Raw genomic sequence first — 18,619 nt, forward strand, 5'->3', positions numbered from 1 at the left:
CATGACATGCATACTATAATTTTCGTGTTACCAGCTGTCATTTATGTTCGTCGTACAGTCACATCAAGCAACACCAATTCTGTTGCATATCAAGCTAGCGAAACGGCTGCGAGCGCACCATGAGCATGGCATGTAAGTCACGCCGTACATGACATGCATGATTATCATGTTAACACCTGTCGTTTATGTTCCTCGTACAGTCACTTTATGCAATACCAGTTTTGGTGTATATCAAGCTAGCGACCTGGCCGTGACCACACCATGTGATACATGACATGCATGTCATCACTGTCATGTTACCACCTGTAATTTATGTTCATAGTGCAGTCACCTTATGCAATACCAGTTTTGGTGTATATCAAGGTAGCAAACTGGCTGCGAGCGCACCATGAGCATGGCATGTAAATCATGCTGTACATGACATGCATGTCATGATTTTCATGTCACCACCTGTCATTTATATTCCTCACACAGTCACGTTACGGAATACCAGTTTTCAGGTATATGAAGCCAGCAAACAGGTCGCGAGAACACCATGAGCGTGGCATGTAAATCATGCCCTACATGACATGCATGTCATGATCGCCATGTTACCACCTATCATTTATTTACGTCATGCAGTCACGCCACGCAATACCAAATTTGGTACATGTCAAGCTAGCGAAACGGCGACGAGCTCACCATGACCGTGGCATGTAAACCATGCCGTGCATGACATGCGTGTCATGAGTTTCATGTTACCGCCTGTCATTTATGTTTGTCATGCAGAAATGTTTTCTGATGCCAATTTTGGTATTATCCATTCAATTAAATAGCCGTGAGCGCTCTGAGACCATGTCATGTAAATCATGCTGTGCATGACGCGTGACGTGATTCGCACGGTAGAACCTGTCACTTTTCAAGAATGTCTGAAAAAAAAATGATGTAACACTGTGGTGAAATAAACTTCAACTTCAACTTATGTTTGTCATACACTCTTGTCGAACCATACCAATTTTTGTATATAATCAAGTTTACGAAGTGGCCACAAGAGCACCAAGACAGTGGCATGTATATCATGTCGTTCATGACATGCTTGTCATGATTTTCATGTTATGACCTGTCATTCATGTTTTTCATACAGTCATGTTGTGCCACATCAATTTAGGTATACATCCCATTAACGAAACGGCCAGGAGAGCACGAAGTCGTAGGCGGCTAGCTAGATAGATAGTACGCTCAAAGTCGCAGAAGTTCGCTAAGAAATGCTTCGCATTTAAAGAACGCAAAAGCATTTCTTGGCTAAGTTGGCGAATGGACGCAACCAGGTGGCATCACCATGGCAACAGAGTGGCATGCGCTCTACTATGCCACAGCAACCAGCTGCAGCCTCGATGTAAGAGAAGGGAATCCCCGCAGCACAGGAGGAAGTCTCAACTCAATAAATAGAAAGAAAGCGGATTAGGCATACTCAGTGCACTTCGTAAGAAACGCTTTCATGTTCTCATCCTGTAAGAAAATGCTTGGGTATCTGCAACTTTTTCACGTGTGTGGTGTTTATACACTGCATGTATTTTGAGACAAATTCCTAGAACGCTGTACATGACGGTCACTTTTGAAAGCTCTTTTGCAATACTGCAGGTGATCTGTGATTCGAAAGCGAGTGAAACACAAGCCTATAATGTATTTTTTTTGCATCACTCGAGCGTGCAGTGCAATTTTGACCCTTGAGCTCAGTGTTTGTCATTACTTGCGCAGTAAATCAAAACAATTAAATAGCTTCACTAATTGAAACCCTGTATAAAAATAAATATGTCGTGTGAAATAGCTCTGTTTAATATCAAACATGAAGTAATAACAAATACTGCAAACAGAATGTAAACATTATTATTTAGAGACCTTGGAAAAGCATTTCATTCAGTGTGTCTCGATTTAATATGAGTAAGCAAGCTGGAACACTACGGCGTATGAGATGTCATACTGAACTTTTACAAAATACTTAATATAGCCTTATCAGCACATCATTATAAATAATGTCTCGGGCTGAAATAAGAAGAGTCTTGATTTCAGCCTAAGATCAATTTCATCCACCAAGATGAATTCTTGGACCTTTCTTACTTATGATTTATAAAAGTCTTCTCAGTTATGTATGCAGTAACATATTCTTCAAATCTACAGCTATACACAGAGCTTAAAGTGACGTAAAATTTATCCGATGCAAATGTTCTATTCGCTACAGCAGATTAGCTACAAGATGTATTTTTCCAAAACAAAATGTACAGAGGTCAAATCAACCAAAAGTACTCATTTACAATGGCTGTCAAGGTAATGCCAGAAGCATTACTCAGAGATTAAATGTAAATTTTAGAGTTAATGTGTAATTCCCCTATTCATTATATAATTATTCTGCAGTCATGAAATCTCGTTAGAGAATGCACAATGAAACATTCATCACCGTGGCCTTCTTTCAATGGAATGTGCAGCATCTTGGGATGAAATAACCTAACTTCTAACTCGCTTATAGGTAGTGCATAAGCATTTTTGACAGGTTATACAACGATCATGTTGTATGACATGCTTGAACATCAACTCAAAAACTGTGTGTGTCGGTTGCAAGTGGTACCAGAGATGCCACAAGAGGTGCCACAAGAGGTTAGGTCTCGTGACGACCTGGAGCTTTCCCTTTTTTTTGTGTGTGTGCCCAGCACCGCACTACACGTGGCACACATATTGAACTGGTCACCACGTGAGTAATAAAATTATCTGCTGCGCTCTCGTGAAACCAAGGCTCCATGGTGATTACTAGCACATCTGCAGACCAGAAGTCCCAGGAATTCAAAATGAATAAAGCGATGAAGAGCGCCAAGTTGGTCTAGTTGGTTGATGCTCATTCGTCAAAGGTATACTTCAAAGGATGGTCATTCTTCAAAGGAGGGGACAACACTGCGCGTGTTGTCCCCTCCTTTTTCTGTGCCTTTTTTCTTATAGCGCAGTATACCTTTGAAGAAAGCGATGAAGACTAGAAGAAATTACAGACTACTACGACACTCCCTAATGCGCAATTTGAGCGCAGCTCTACACATTTTCCAGGCTGCCAGACAACATAAATCCCAATGGCACAAATTTTGTGTGTATCCACACAAGTAATATACTCTTAAAATTACTGAATGCTACAGTAATAACGATTGTTGTGAAATTGTTGAATGTTGCTTTATCCACTTGAAGACGTGAGAAGCGAAAGGTCGGCATGGTGCAAAAAGTTATGTGTGGCTTTAACTGACTTAACGTCATAGAGTCTTTCAATACTTTCGCGGAGCCGAGGGGTCAGCTTCAGTGACTTAACGTCGCGAAGGATGATGAAACAGCGAAGCGTTCTCCGTCACAGTGCTAAGCTTCACGAAACTTCACAAGCACTCTAAAGCATTTTGAAGCCAGTCAATGAGTTCGTACAAGCGAAAGCGGTTTCTTTCTAGAACATTGTCGAAAATATTTCTGGGAAGGCAGTTCACAGTAGCCTGAACATCTATGGGCACATTCACAACCTGACCCCGTATCCTATATTGTCCACTGCCGTGGGTCAGCCTACGTATGCTTATAAAGGGTAGGCGAGGGGAAACGAGTTGTTTCTCAACCTCAACGAGCTTGGGCAAAGTTGGGGGAAATGGGTGGTGCTTGTAGCCGTTACTGAAACTCAAATGTGGTATTTTACTGGCAAGCAGAGTCCAGACCTTTCCACAGATGCAGTGACTTTGCTTTTTGGAGCGAATTCTGGAGCAGAAAAAATGCTAGCTTGGAGCTGCTATTGGTGTTTTCGGAGCAGATGCAAAAATATTCCAAGCGACTCCTGGAGGTTAAAGAATCATTTGGGCATCTCATAAATATTAATATTTATTATTAAACATGTTGCACATACAATAATCACTCCAAATTGCCAGAAACAAATAATTAAGCAGATGGATGGTCACTGAACACTAAGATGAGCTACACATAATTAAAATACCAGCACTTTGGCAGAAATATAAAAGCGATAAGGCTGAGCACCAAATTATAAAAGTAGCCGCAATCACATGTAACTATCGCCAAAGCAGCAGTTTATAATCGGTACAATGTCAAAATGATATCTTATTTTCATATTTCCACAATATATATTTCACATTGAAAATTTAAAAAAAGACTGCTAAATGAGCTATACACTTAAAATGCCAGTTCTTGTGGCATAAATGACGTCAAAGCTGATAAAGTGGTAAATGTAATCAGCCCCATATCGAAGTCGTCAGAGCAGAAGTTAGTGATCAGTATGATATTGAACTAATCTCACATTTCACCGAAACAGTATGGTTGCCAGGTACAAATAAACAGCCAAATCAGATATATATACAATGCCAGTACTTGTGGCATTGTCAATATGCTAGTATGCAGCTAGTATGCAAGCTGCATACTAGCATATAAGGATGATAGTATACAGCTTGTTTTTGGATTTGTTTAGGCTCACTGGATGGTTTCATGGTTATAGTTCATTGTTGCCAGTTCCCAACGCCATTTCGGAGCAGGTTTGAAGCTGTTGCTAACAAATATTACACTTTGGAGCAGCATGGAGCAGCATTTCTCTTTTGGAGCAGTTTGGAGGAATTGGAGCAGCACTTTCATCACTGCAGATGGCTCCTTGGGCGCCGCCAATCCTCTCTGGGCTGCGCTAAATAGGCCCGACCATATACCTGCTAGGCAAAGCTGCGGACACTGTGCTCATTTTAGCGAGGTTCTAACAGCTCAATTGTAAGACTTAAGTTCATTGACGAAAAGTTACCACGTGACCATATTCCGAGCACTGGCTGGCAGATGAACACACGACGCAGCAAGGCATTCCTCCTCACCCTTTCATCTTTCGCTGCGCTTGTTCACCGTTACAGCGAGGGACAAGACAGGCCGACGCAACACAAGAACGACCACCTTGAACTTTCTGTCAGTACTCCAAGAGAAAGAAGTCACACAGAAACAGGAAAAAAGAATTTGAAAACATCTTTATTCGTACCGTCCGACAACCTGCACATAACTCTCACCAGAGGGAACCACACACCGAAGTTGCCACCGTGAGGCATTAAAAAAATTGTAGTAAAGCTAGAAAAGGTTGTCTAAGGGGTTCTCTTTGGCGCACAGGAAATCACCCAGCCATCACATCCTTTTGCTGCTCGGCCAAGGGGTCTCTACTGCGGTTTTCACACACGACGCATCACACACGGCTGCGGGCACACACTCGGCTATACTTCTAAACGCATTCACCTGGCTTCTGAAACCTCACTGCTAGACTAAGGACTGTTGTAAAGACATGACTGGACACAACTGCATGCTGCGCCGAGGGATTCGGGGGTTTGATAGCACGGCACTGTAACAGTTGCCCGCACACAAACCTTCCGTGCGTACTTACTCTGGCATATTGCAGCGCATTGTATCCAATACACATTACGAGTTTGATCTTAGCAAACAGTCTTGCGCAGTTTATCAAGTACAAAGAATGAAAAACTCTCAATAAGCACACACCTCCAAATAAAACACACTCCTCGGCTTACAAAAAACTGCGACAAGAGACGAGCATGTGCTTGCCTTCACCTAACTGTACAAGAGAGAGGCGGGGCCCACTTATCACAAAGGAGGGGGACAAACGTTTTGCTCTAGGCCAGTAAAAGCAAGCGCGTAAGAAACCTGTATCACGAAATCACGAAATATGGGGTAGGGGATAAGAGGGGCGATGAACTTTCTACCTCTGCAGCCTTCGTTTGCCTACGGTTTATTGCCTCGGCACAAATTGCCTCGGCACAAACCGGCAAGATAATAGCAACGGAGGTCAACTCCGTTTCATTTTCGGGCTGTGCGTCATAATACGGCCGACGCTGTTACGTGTACATCATTTCGGCCATCACGGACATCTTTCGCGGGATGTAGACGAGGTTGTCGAAATATCCCGCGAGCTCGTCGACGGTCGTGTCGTCCATCCTCGCCTGCTGCGAGCACGTCAGATCTGGCCCGGGTGGCGTCTTGACTGTAGGGCTGCAAAGAAAGAAAGGTTTGCTGGAACCTCCTTGGCACGTTTTTAACATTTGCCGCTACCGACTATAAGCCATCAAAATTATCGCTTGCTCCGATCTGCCATCCTTAATGGGGCCCTGCAACATTTCTCCCAAGTAACCAGAGAATGACCTCACTATTGGAGTTTGATTCGTGAACCGGTTGCAGCAAAAAGTTTTCGAGTTCGTCAAGTACGAGCAGAGTTACAGGAATTTCTTTCGTTCTGGTAAGTGCATTGGAGGCTAAACAGGGAAGGGATGACAAAGGATCATGAAGCCGTGTCAGCTTGCATCATGACCTTGAGCACACTGGTTTGAGACCATCGCGCCAGAAAAGTCTGGCCAAGCTCTGCGAGTAGTTGGTGCGTGAAGGTATTGTCTTGTGTCAGCTTGATCGAGGGACAAAAGCCAAATCTAGACAGTGCATTGTCAAGTGAAATCAAGTGGCTAAACACCAAGCGATGTCTGGCAAGGAGTTTTGCTCACGAGGTGCGTAAAAGAGACAAAATGTGTAATGGCGACAGTACTGGTGGTTTAGGAAACAATGATATGCATCGGTGGGAAGTGCAGTAGTGGGCTCCAAGGCAAGCAACTGACTGAGGCACGAAGTGTTTGAAACAGCATGGATGTAGTCCACAACATGTGGCCTCAGATATGAAGATAGGAGAAAAGATAATAAGCACACTGCTTAGCTTGATCGTAGATCGAGATTGGAAGTACTGTGATGGTTACATTTTCAATGTTTCTGAAGAAATAAACGTGTATATTATTCATTTATTGTACTAGAGACAGAGAAATGAATACTACTGAAGATGTTCTTGTGATCATCTAATCAGCCAATGGCCGAGTCCTTCTCTCCGTTGATGTAGTCAGGCTCATCAATGGCGTAATTTACCGACAAAAGGTCGAGCGATTTCTAGCCATTTTCGGGACAGAGCTGGAAGTTCCATGCCGCCTACAGTGATAAAATATTTGGCTCATGTTCACAGGAGCCTTGACTAACGATAAGCAGCGTTTTCCAACTACAGTCAAATCTCGTTACAACGAACACCACATTAACGAACATTTCAAATTAACGAACTTTTAAGAAATCCCGTGCCGACTGCTTATAGTTTCAATGTAAAAATATTTCACTACTACGAACTTCAGAATAACGAACATTTCAGAATAACGATCGTTATTTAATTCCCATGTAATCTTAACAACACCTCAGTACTACGAACTTATATCCCGAAATGCGAGGATTCTTAGATTTCAGTGTATCGGTCATGGCAGTCGGAGCTGTAAGGTAGCAGACGACGCAGCGCGAAGAGCGGACGCCCTCCCGCTAAAACCTGAGATGGCACGGGAGGAGAAAGACGCGGGTGGGAAACTTTTTTTTTTTCCCCTTCGTTGCGGAGGCGACAACGCATCAGGTTTTGTAAAGGCCCAACCGCATGCATAGCACGCGACTTTCGAGCGAAGGCGACTGCGACAAACGGGCTCCGTCGCGCTGCTCGATTGAAAACTATTGCGCGCACGCAGGCAAATTACGAAAAAGAATTACAGAGTAGACGAATGACATGCCAAATTTATTACTGTCTTGTTTGAGATAAAGATGCCATAAAAGCGTTTCGGGACTTCCTTTTTTCGCAATCTTATGTTTAACCGCGGCAGTAGTATCTGCTGTGATCCCATGGGGCGCCCGGAAGCGTACGCTGCCTACGCTACGTCGCACTTTTTTGTAAACAGCGTTATGTCGGGGTTAGTCCACGAGGCGCATCTCGACAACGTTTCCTCTTGCTGTCATAGAACGTTTAAGAAAAGCCGCAGCGCCTCACATCGTCGACATCGTTGCTTCGCAGGGAGAAGGGCTACCTCACACAACGACGATGTTGACATTGCAGCAAGCTACCACCGAAACATCAAAACGAACCGTCGATCATAAATAACGACAAAATACGGCCGCTGCCTCGCTCTCCGCGTGAGATGGGGCTGTAAATAAGGTAGTCTATAACTTGCATTCCTTGAAGTACGCGCCGATTGGAAGCATCACGAGCAAATTGCAACCGAAGCAAGGGTCAGAGATGCTGCCATGTTGTTGGATATCGCTCACTTCCGGGCGACAAGCGATGTTTTCTGGCTTTCCAGAAACCTGGGATGCTATCGCGGAACGATTCTATTTCAGATTCCAATGCCTTTCGTGCTTTTCGCGCTTGGCCAGTGGTCAGAACGACGGTCTGTCCGCGTTATCAGCGCGATCAGCCAGCCGTGTGGAATCGGAAATAGCATCGTTTCGCGATTGCACCCCTGCGACAAGCAACGGCGATGGATGGCCCTCCGCGACAGCAAATCCTGTCGGCCGTCGCTCGAAACTCGCGTGCATGCAGCTGGGCCTTAAAGGATTGCAGCGATGACATGGACGACGATGTCACGGTAGCACCCGAAGATCGCGACGAGTCCGTGTCGGCCACAGATGCGTTGGACTACTTGAGGAAACTCCGCATATTCATAGAAAAAAGCGGAACAGCGACCGAAGCGGCGGATAAAAATGCGGACGGTCTAGAATCGTTCGTGACGCAGAGTTTGTGCTGCACCCGTCAAAAAAACGATCACGGACTATTTCAAATAAACGTGCCTTGTCTGACGTTCACGTGTGCATTGTTGTGAGAAACGAGTTCAAGGACGTACCGTTGCAAAGGTAGGACGTTTGCGTTACTGAAATTCTATTGTTATGGTAAATTTTTGGGCTTTCACTATAACGACCTTTCAGAATAACGGACATTTTTCCGCGGTCCCCTGAAGTTCGTTATACCGAGATTTCACTGTACATTCAAAAGGTATTACAGGGCACCTTTAAACGCCAGCTGCGACAAAAAATTTTGGAACACACATGTAGAAAGTCTAGCTCCCAATATTGTAGATATAGAGAAGCCCACTTGCAAAACTAGCAAAGATAGCTGTTCTTGATACAGAAAACAGTAACAGCCTGATAGTCTGCCGGAAGTGACACAGCACAAGGACATGACCGAGAACGAATGGCTCCTTGGTAAGACCTAGATAAGGGAGAGCCCCCCCCCCCCTAACGAAGTACCTGCACAAAAATTTGACATCTTGTTTTTTCTGTTGCAACAAGTAGCCAACAACCCAATTACAGTAGAACCCCGCTGTTACGTTCCTCACTGCTGCGTTTTCCCGGCTGCTACGTCGTTTTCCGCCGGTCCCGGCATAGCTCCCATAGGATACAATGTATTGGGAACCCCGCTGTTACGTCGTAACTGTCGGACCGTTCCCGTATGATACGTCGCGAAGTGCGCTCGGAGCCGACCGAGTGACTACCAAAGAGAGCGGCCATGGTGCATTTTCACGCAGCTTGGCCTCGTTTGACCGTAATATTAGCCGCATGAGAGGCGCAAGCAACAAAATCTTTCAATTGATGCAAACAAAAGCATGGCCTTCGAGATTCAAATGCAATGATGGCGTCTATAACGTAACTGCGAGCGAAAGCAAGGCCTTCGAGATTGGCATTTACTATTGACAAAAGCATAGCCTTTGAGATTTGCATTGCACAAAGATGGCGTGTATGACGTAATTGCTTGCGAAAGCAAGGCCTTCGAGATTGGCATTCACTTCTGCCATCGCGTTGGCGTAGACTCATCATCATCGTTATTTGTCGGAGAACGGGAGGAATTCGAGCTGGTTGGAGCTCGCATGGTCGTGCATGCGGTTCGCGGTCGGACTCGCTGCGCTGGTCGTGATTGCGTGTGCTTAGTTCTTTCATGCCTACAGCTGTTGGTGTTAAAAAAATCACATACGTTGATTACATTTCTGTGGATGAGGCCGTCCTTAGCTCCGCGTTTCTAGCCATCGACTAGATCGCGGCTGAGCGCGCCAATTTTCGTGCTGCTCGTAAGAATTGAAATGAAATTCTGTACCACTAAATATTTTGCCGTTTTTCCTGTTTTTCGTCTCTTACGTTTCCCGTCTCTTACGTTTATTTCCTACGGTCCCTTCAAAAACGTATCAGCGGGGTTCTACTGTATCACTGCTGCAAGCCTCATTTACTCTAATGCCCAACAGTTAATTATTTGGAGACATTTTTAGAGTACCCAGCCCAGTACCGGTTTCAGAGAGTGCCGAGAGTGGCGGGACCCAGCGGGATTTGTTTCTAAACACAGCTGACCTCTTGAGGTCAGCCACGGGTGCTGCATGCAACATCGCGTGCATGTGAGCATGGCAGCCAACACAAACCTGTGATTTAGACAGTTGATGGTTGTTTACATCCAAGCCCAGTTGATTTCAAATCTGCAAGGTGCTCTGTGTCGTGTGAACACACTTAAAAATTGATTTTGAACGTGTTTGACGGCTATATGAGCCGTCAATACTTTGTAGGTGACGTGCTCGTGTCCACACAAAGCTATCTTGCAAGCTGTCTCACATGCAAAATTTCGCGTGAGTACTAAATTCCAGTGGAGGGACCCGGCTCCTCCAAGCCCATGTTAATTTTAGCCCTGGATGCATGCCATCATCATCATGTATCGTTAACATCATCATGTATGCCAATGATCAGCAATAGTTCAGCACCGAACAGGCTAAATGTAAACCTTGCAAAAGACTCAACGCGCAGAAGGCATAAGTGGCAGGCATGTGTGACTTACCAGACATTGTTGGGAGGGCAGGCAGGCGAGGGTTCTAGCCTGGCCTGCTGCAGTTGCTCGGAGACAGCAGCCAACTTCTGCTCCGTGCTGCTGGCGTCGGGGGCACTCATGGACGTGGACCGTGACCGGAACTTGCGCACCGGAGCAGAAAGGTGGTTATAGTGGTGGTGATGGTGGTGGTGGTGCTTCTGAAGACCGGAGGCCACTCGCCGCCCTTCACTGCATGTCGAGAGAAATGTGGCACGCTTAGCATTTGTGGTTACACTCAAACCTCAACATAATGAACACTGATATAATGAATTATCAGTTACAACAAAGTAAATGAAGAATAGTCTTACCATAGATACAGTGTTACACATATAGGCTTTAACGAATTTTTGGGTATAACAAAGTTATTTTCGCGTCGGATGCGACTTCGTTATACAGTCGAACACCCCTACAACAAAATGACATGTACAGTGATGGAAGCGACATTTTGATTTTTGGAGCAGATTCTGGAGCAGAAAAAATGGTGCTTTGGAGCGGCCATAAGTGTTTTCCGAGCAGAAAAATGCTAGTTTAGAGCAGCTATTAGTGTTTTCGGAGCAGATGGCAAAATATTCCAAACAACTCCTGGAGTTTAAAGCATGATTTAAGCATCTCATAAGTATCGATATTTATTATTAAGCATATTTCACAAATTAATATTTATTATTAAACATATTGCACATACAATAATCACTTCAAATTGCAAGAAACAAATAAGTAAGTCAAGGATGGTCATTGAACACAAAGATGAGAAACAAATATTTAAAATACCAGTACTTGTGGCACAAATGATATAAAAGCGATAAAAGATTAGCACCAAATTACAAAAGTAGCCACAATCACATGTAACTACTTCCAAAGCAGCAGTTAGTGATCAGTATGATATCGATCAAATCGTGCACACATTTCATTAAAATAGTCTGCTTGTCAGATACAAATATACAACTAAATCAGATATATATCGACAATGCCAGTATATGTAGCATTGTCAATGTGCTAGTATACAGCTAGTATACAAGCTGCATACTAGATGATAGTATACAGCTTGTTCTTGTTTTTGTTTAGGCTTGCTGGATGGTCACACAGTTAAATTCACTGTTTTCAGTTTCCCAGCACCATTTTGGAGCAGGTTCAGAGCAGTTACTAACAAATATTACACTTTGGAGCAGCATTTCTATTTTGGAGCAGTTTAAAGCAACTGGAGCAGCACTTCCATCACCGCGTGTATAACAAAGGATTCGTTAAGTCCCGGCAACACTGCGAGAGTTATGGTGCCGGACCTTTACAACAAACTGGCCTGTGTAACACAGTGCAATGAAGGTCCCAAACACTTTGTTAGAGTGATGTTTGACTGCAACGAGGTTTGAGTATGGCCGGTAATCCATCATTGCTAAAAGTGCTCATTTAACATTTCTAAATCCAAATAAGGCCTAAATTAATGGGAAGACGGGAGTCTTGAAGAGACGACAAATACAGAGCCAACGTCTCAGCAAGTGGTCGTCTTCAAGGCAGCAACTGCCTTCCTTAGCTGTGTGTATCTGTACCTGCTTCCTTCTCTCTCCCCCACCTACAAAAGTGGAGGAGAGAAAGGGGGGAGGGAGAAAGGGGGGGATATTGAGCTAGGCTGGCCTGTCAAATCTCTCACAATTCAGGGAAGTGCCCCCACCCTTTGAACAGAAACAAAACCCTTACCCACGGCTTGTACTGCCCCCTAACTTTCTGTCTTTGATTGATGTGCTTTCCCCCCTTGCCAGATTTGTCAGGCCAGTCCATCTCAATATCCACCTCCTGTCTTTTTCCCCCTCTCCATTTTTAGGGGCGAAGCTCCTTAAGGCGGCACCCGTCCGTCCCTCGTAGTCGTCGTCGTCGTAGGAGTAGTATAGTCGTAGTCGTAGTCCGTAACAAGTCTTACGCTTTGACCTCCAAGGTGGTGCCGGTGGGAGATTTTTCCTGTGCGTTGTTGAACAATAAAAATTCGCAGCGTGCGCGTTAACTAAAAGCCGAATTCTTCTGTCTCTCATTCCCCATTAGCAGCCATTGGCATGTTCCAGTACGAAACGTTAGTAGAAGTAGAAGTGTAAGTGTTAGCTAAAAGCCGACTTCTTCTGTCTCTCATTTCCATTAGCAGCCATTGTTTACCTCCAAGGTAGTGCCTGGTGAGATTTCTCCTGTGCGTAATTAAACAATAAAAATTTTGTTCAAAACGCCGTTGATTGATGAAATAAACCAACGAAAGACGCCAGATGTTTTGTAAAAGCAAAACGAAAGAACGCCAGATGTTTCTAAAGCAAAACGAAAAGACGCCAGCTGCTTAACGAAAGACGCCAGATGTTTTCTAAAGCAATGGTTTTCTAAACAATGAAAATTCACAGCGTACATGTAAAACTAAAGTGAGCTGCAAGTCGTCATAACTCATCGAACCTTTAGTACAAACGCGCCCGATCTCATGTCGGTGATGATGTACTGGGCAGAATTCACGGAAGATTCACGGTTTACCGATGAACCTCCGCAGCTTCGCCCACTCATCATCATTCACTCCGTGGATATGCTGTGATTTTTTCATGCACTCTATCACTCTTCTTCGTGGCTGGGGGTAAGTCAACAAAAGTGTACAGATACACACAGCTAAGGAAGGCAGTTGCTGCCTTGAAGACAAGACCACTTGTTGAAATGCTAGCTCTAGCGACACCCCCTGTTCAAGGATTTCTCATTACTTAAGGGATACTGAACAAAAATTAGAAAAACTGACAAAAACATCAAAATTCTACTCGGAAAACATGAGTGTTCTGATAAACAGAGTTTATTTCACGTATTATTGAATGGTTGGCTGCATTTCTGGAGGACTGTTAGCGGCTGCACGCCAGAGCGAGCCGTGACATCACGTTCACCGTGGCGCATGCACGGTGCCCGTTTTCCTGTCCTCTTCCCTTTCTCCACCTCTCCTTTACATCTTGCTCTCCCCCTTCTACAAAGGCACTGAGGCATGCCCCACCATTTAGGGGCTTTACCCCAGCCAGGAGTATTGTTCGCTGCCAGTGCCGTTCGTAGTGGTTGTCGGAACTGTAGTGGGAGCCGAGCAGGTTGAGAGACGCAGGCAGCGGCTGGCACGCCTGTTTATGAAACGTCACCTCTAGTTCATGGCGCAACAGCTAGATGCGGCAGTTTGTGAAAAATGCAATAAATTCATCATTTTCCCCTAGTCTCTGACTGAAATAAAGGTTGTGTCTATCGGTTTCCGCATCCAATCTTGCAATTTAGCTGAAAATCTTGGCGGCAAAACTTTTGTTCCGTATCCCTTTAATACCTGTAGTACCACAGCAAAACAATTGAAAAACAGATTCACTTGCATTGCCTTCACAGAATACGAAATGCACCACTATTGACACAAGATGCCTAGTAAGCCATGCAATGTGCCAAAAGAAAATGCGGGTGGCAATACCAATCAAGATGCCCGCATCAGCTCACCATGACATCATAGATTCTGACAGTGTCTGCTGGTCCTAAACAACTCATTAGCAAAAACAAATTACATCATATTGTAGCTCGTAACAGAGAAAAACTTAGCTGCAAGTTTCATGAAATTATTGATCTAATGTGGACAAAATATGTGAAAAGAGTGAAATTCACATCCCCATTTGACATTCTGCTGTTTCTAAAATTCGAAAATGAAAGTGATATTCCAAATGAAACAGACCTTCACTTTCTTTCCCAATAATGAACCTATTATTGCAACGTTAACCACGATGGAGCTGTCAACGCATAATTTATTGGCCTAAATTGATGCAGCATTTTCACTTAGGTGTCCCTTAAAGGCCCGAAAAAGACAGTAGCAACACAACCTCCAGCTATCGATGCACCATTGTACCATCGATCAAGTGGCCGAGAGTTAAGCTCTGACTACCTAGGAGTACTGCAAATTGTTTTTAGCCATTGATAGGCCTTTTCGCAAAAGACTACGGGACTCTCAACAGACGCAGGCAGGCATAAAAGCAACCAAAAGAAGGGAGCACCCGGAACAGCTTGTAAAATGGCATTACTGAGGATTATTACCCTGCTGATAGCTGACTGCAACTGGGCAACAGAGTTCCGTACCTGTTGAAATTGACCCTCAACTTCTTGAACGCAGTCTGCAGGTCATCAACAGCTGGAGCGTGCTGCGGCTGCTTCTTGTCCATCTCCTCAACATGCCTCGTCTCTTTCCCGACTGCCAGTTACTACAAGACAGCCAAACAGTTTTTAGTTACTGTTGAGTTACAGTAACAAAAAAGAATATATATATATATATATATATATATATATATTTAAGGGCTCGTTTTTCGTTGTTAGACATAATATTAATGAGGACTAACAGACAATAATGCCACGGAAAGTATAGGGGATGTTATTTAGTAGTAAATAGGATATAAATGTGAAGTAAAGTGGACGAAAGGATAACTTGCCATGGCGGTGAGTGTTCCACACTCGCCGCCATGGCTGCGATTGGCGCTGACTAACACTTCTAGGTTTAAATGCACATACAGTGTGTTTCAAGAAATGTGTCCAACCTTCTCAAAAAATCAGGAAAATGCAATATTTGATTGCTGCCTTCAGAATTGGTTTTTCTGTAGTGGCAGGGATTTTAAGATGGTTAAAGAAAATATTTGGGACTGTAATTAAAAAGTTAAATTAATTAACCTTTTAATTAGTGGAGTTAGGTGGTTGTGTCAAATGGGAGAATTGAAGTTCTTCATGCTAGAAACCCAACCCAACTTTAAGATTTCGAAAAAGTGGCATCTAGTAATAATTACGAAGTAATGAAATTCAACCAAACTCAATGGCGAAACCTAAACAGAAACATGGAAGAACGCAACTGCCATATTCTTCTGAGACGTCCAAAATGAGTGAATGACTTTTTCTTTAGCGCTAGGCATCTTAAAATGGTTAGACATGACTTGAGATAGTAATTAAGAAAGTTAAATTAATTAACTTTTTAATTAGTGGAATTAGGTGACTGTGTCAAATTGGGGAATTGAAGTTCTTCGAGCCAGAAACCCATCCCAACATTGAGATTTCAAAAAAGCGGCCTCTAGTAATAATTACAAAGTAATGAAATTCAACCGAATTCGATGGCTTTGCTGTTAAAAGCCGTTGCATTTCGTTGAATTTCATTACGCCACAACAATTACTAGAGGACACTTTTTCGAAATCTCAAAGCTCGGATGGGTTCCTCGCATGAAGAACTTCAATTCTCCCATTTGACACAATCACCTAACTCCACTAATTAAAAAGTTAATTAATGTAACTTTCTTAATTACTGTCCTAAATGATGTCCTTAACTACCTTAAGATTCATGCCGCTACAGAAAAAGCAATTCTGAAAGCCCTGAGCAAATATCGCATTTTCCCGATTTTTTTAGAAGGTTGAACACATTTCTTGAAACGCTGTATATACCCCATAAAGTGGACGGGAGGATGACCACCGCCGTAGCTCAGTGGTAGAGCATCGGACACGTTATTCGAAGGTCGCAGGTTCGGTCCCTGCCGGTGGCACGTTATCTTTTCGTCCGCTTTACTTTCTTCTCATTTATATCCCAGTTATTACAAATAACATCCCCTATACTTTCCGTGGCATTATTGTTTGTTAGTGCTCATTAGTAACAAAAAAAGGTGCACGTGTGTGGCCAGTTGCATTGTGTGTGAGGGGGACAAAGGCACAATTTTATTCACAATATATCTTACCTCCCCACCTCCCTTACACGCGAATTTAACAATAAAATCTGAGGTTTTACATGCCAAAACCACGATATGGTTATGAGGCATGCCCAGTGGAGGGCTCTGGAAACTTTGACCTCTTGGGGTTCTTTAACGTGCACCTAAATACAAGCACACTGGTCTCTAGCATTTCACCTCTATCAAAATGCAACTGTCGTGGCCGGGTTCTACTCGCGATTTTAGAACGAGTGGTGTGCAAGCAGCAATCGTGCCTTTGCCTACCGCACTTACTTTTGCACTACTAGCACCGACTAATGTTGGCTAAATGGTTGCTTGTCGGCTGTTGGATCTTATAAAAGCAACGTAGTAATAACACTAATACTTGAGCTAGCTGGTTGAAATGCATAACTGAGCAGTGGCGCAAACACGCGAGACCACAAAGAAATGTTTTGCGGTCTTGTATGTTGTTTGCACTGCCCTCATTTGGTCCGAATTCAGTGACTTAGCTGTCGACCGACTTGATACGCAGCTAAAAGGTTCCAGATATGCCACATACTTTAGCATTCAGCGCACAATTTTTTTCCATTGTGAGAGTCGAAAATGAGATGCAGAGTGAACAAAGACATCAAGAGCAAAGAATTTAGTGTCGTAATGTGCGTCCGAGTCATACGCTCTCTGCATAGAACATGGGCAAAAACCAGAGCTGATTTAGCCTGAACTTTTATTTATTTATTTTTTTGCCATTTCCAGCAGACAACTTTGCCCCGATGATAGTTCTTTGTAGAGGGTAGACAACAAATTACTGTTACAGAGACTGTTTACGGGGCAAGTTACATAAAGTTACATAAAATTACAAGACGCAAACCACCAAGAAATGACAGGATAAAGAAAAAAGACGCTCTTTGCTTTCGCCTGTCTTTTCTTGGTGTTTTGCCTTTTGTAGTTTCATGAAGCATACACCAACTAGCCCAACAACAAGTTTTACTTACGTAAGGTTATAACAGAAACAGAGTATGACAAATAACATATGTGCACGGCGTAGTACATGCAACAAAGCATTGCTTGTTTAGGTCTATTACGCAGTGTGTGCTTCCGTCGTGCAACTCTATTCGGGATTCATGTAGGCGCTTAATTCTAACACCAAGCGCTCGGTACTAAGGTGATTCAAGAATCAAAAGCAGGGCCGTAGTCTGAGACGATAACTTTCGGCGACAGTGTCGCTTTAGCGTGACGTAGAATCTCAACGGTTGAAGCGGCTAGTTACCCGTTTTTACTCAACATACCGCGCGCACTGAAAGTGACATCTCCGAAAAGCGATCGTCTTGGAACATGGCCCCAGTAGGCTGCCAAAATGCAAGAGGTGACTCGATCGAAGTACCACTCGTAAGAGGCGCTGTTAATCTGGAAGATTAAACGTCGTTCTCGTGTTACAGCATAGGTTTCTTTTTCAAGCCGACGCAACGAGACTAAGCGCGCGGTCGTACAAATATTACGTGCGTACAGTACGCGCAAATTCAGGCGTATTTTCATCTCTATGCATACCAAAAGCTAAGAGGTGTTCGCTACACGTGAGCCGAGTGTGAGGTGCTCGATGCGCGTAGAATCGCAGCTCTGATGCGGACGACAAAGAATTAGGTCACTTCCCGAGGAGTCGAAGTGGAGCGAGCCAGAACGCGACAGAGCCGCATTTTCTACAACAAAAACAGTAACTTACGACGACGCGCCTGGTACCGGCGCGACCACAAGCGAAGAACACCCTCGGTTTGAGAACGAGAAGGGAAAAAGAACTTCGGTGGCAGGCGCAGCTAAATTCCACTAGTCACTGCCCCTGGAAACGCGCGAGCAAGCCGCGCGCCGCGCGGTGACGTCTTTTCTTTACTTCTTCTTCGCTCTAGCGATGACATCGAAGACGAAGTACTGACCGTATTAGAAGTATCTTCCGTCCTCCCTCTGTCGCTAAGAGTTGGTATCGCTAAATACAAAGCTGCGCAAGTGGACAACTTTTAGGCGCAAAGTTAGCTGTAACCTACGCAGACAACTTCGTCGCAAGACGAGCATATGGCCATTTCTATCCCATGATGCAACGCGCGTTGTTGATTTTCAGCTATCTCATGCTCCGAAAGAAGAGACGATTACGTAACGGTTTCCGTTAAACGTATTTCCAAAAATACCTACACTTGACGCTTGCGAACTCTGCTCGCGTTTTGTTGCGAATATGTTAACGAAT

The 18,619-nt window shown here is 44.0% G+C and overlaps 1 protein-coding gene across 1 annotated transcript; it reads right to left on the reverse strand.

Moving 5' to 3' along the window:
- Positions 1-5,011: 5,011 nt before the first annotated feature.
- On the reverse strand, positions 5,012-18,487 carry LOC119372516 (uncharacterized). The gene is made up of 4 exons (XM_037642993.2): positions 18,315-18,487; positions 14,795-14,916; positions 10,676-10,894; positions 5,012-6,021 (listed from the first exon to the last, which is right to left on the reverse strand). Exons 2-4 carry the CDS (start codon positions 14,875-14,877, stop codon positions 5,868-5,870), a joined length of 456 nt encoding a protein of 151 aa, XP_037498921.1. The 5' UTR covers positions 14,878-14,916; positions 18,315-18,487; the 3' UTR covers positions 5,012-5,867.
- Between the last annotated feature and the right edge of the window lie 132 nt (positions 18,488-18,619).

This window comes from Rhipicephalus sanguineus, chromosome 10 (assembly GCF_013339695.2).
Source record: "Rhipicephalus sanguineus isolate Rsan-2018 chromosome 10, BIME_Rsan_1.4, whole genome shotgun sequence".
Classification (NCBI taxonomy): domain Eukaryota; kingdom Metazoa; phylum Arthropoda; class Arachnida; order Ixodida; family Ixodidae; genus Rhipicephalus; species Rhipicephalus sanguineus.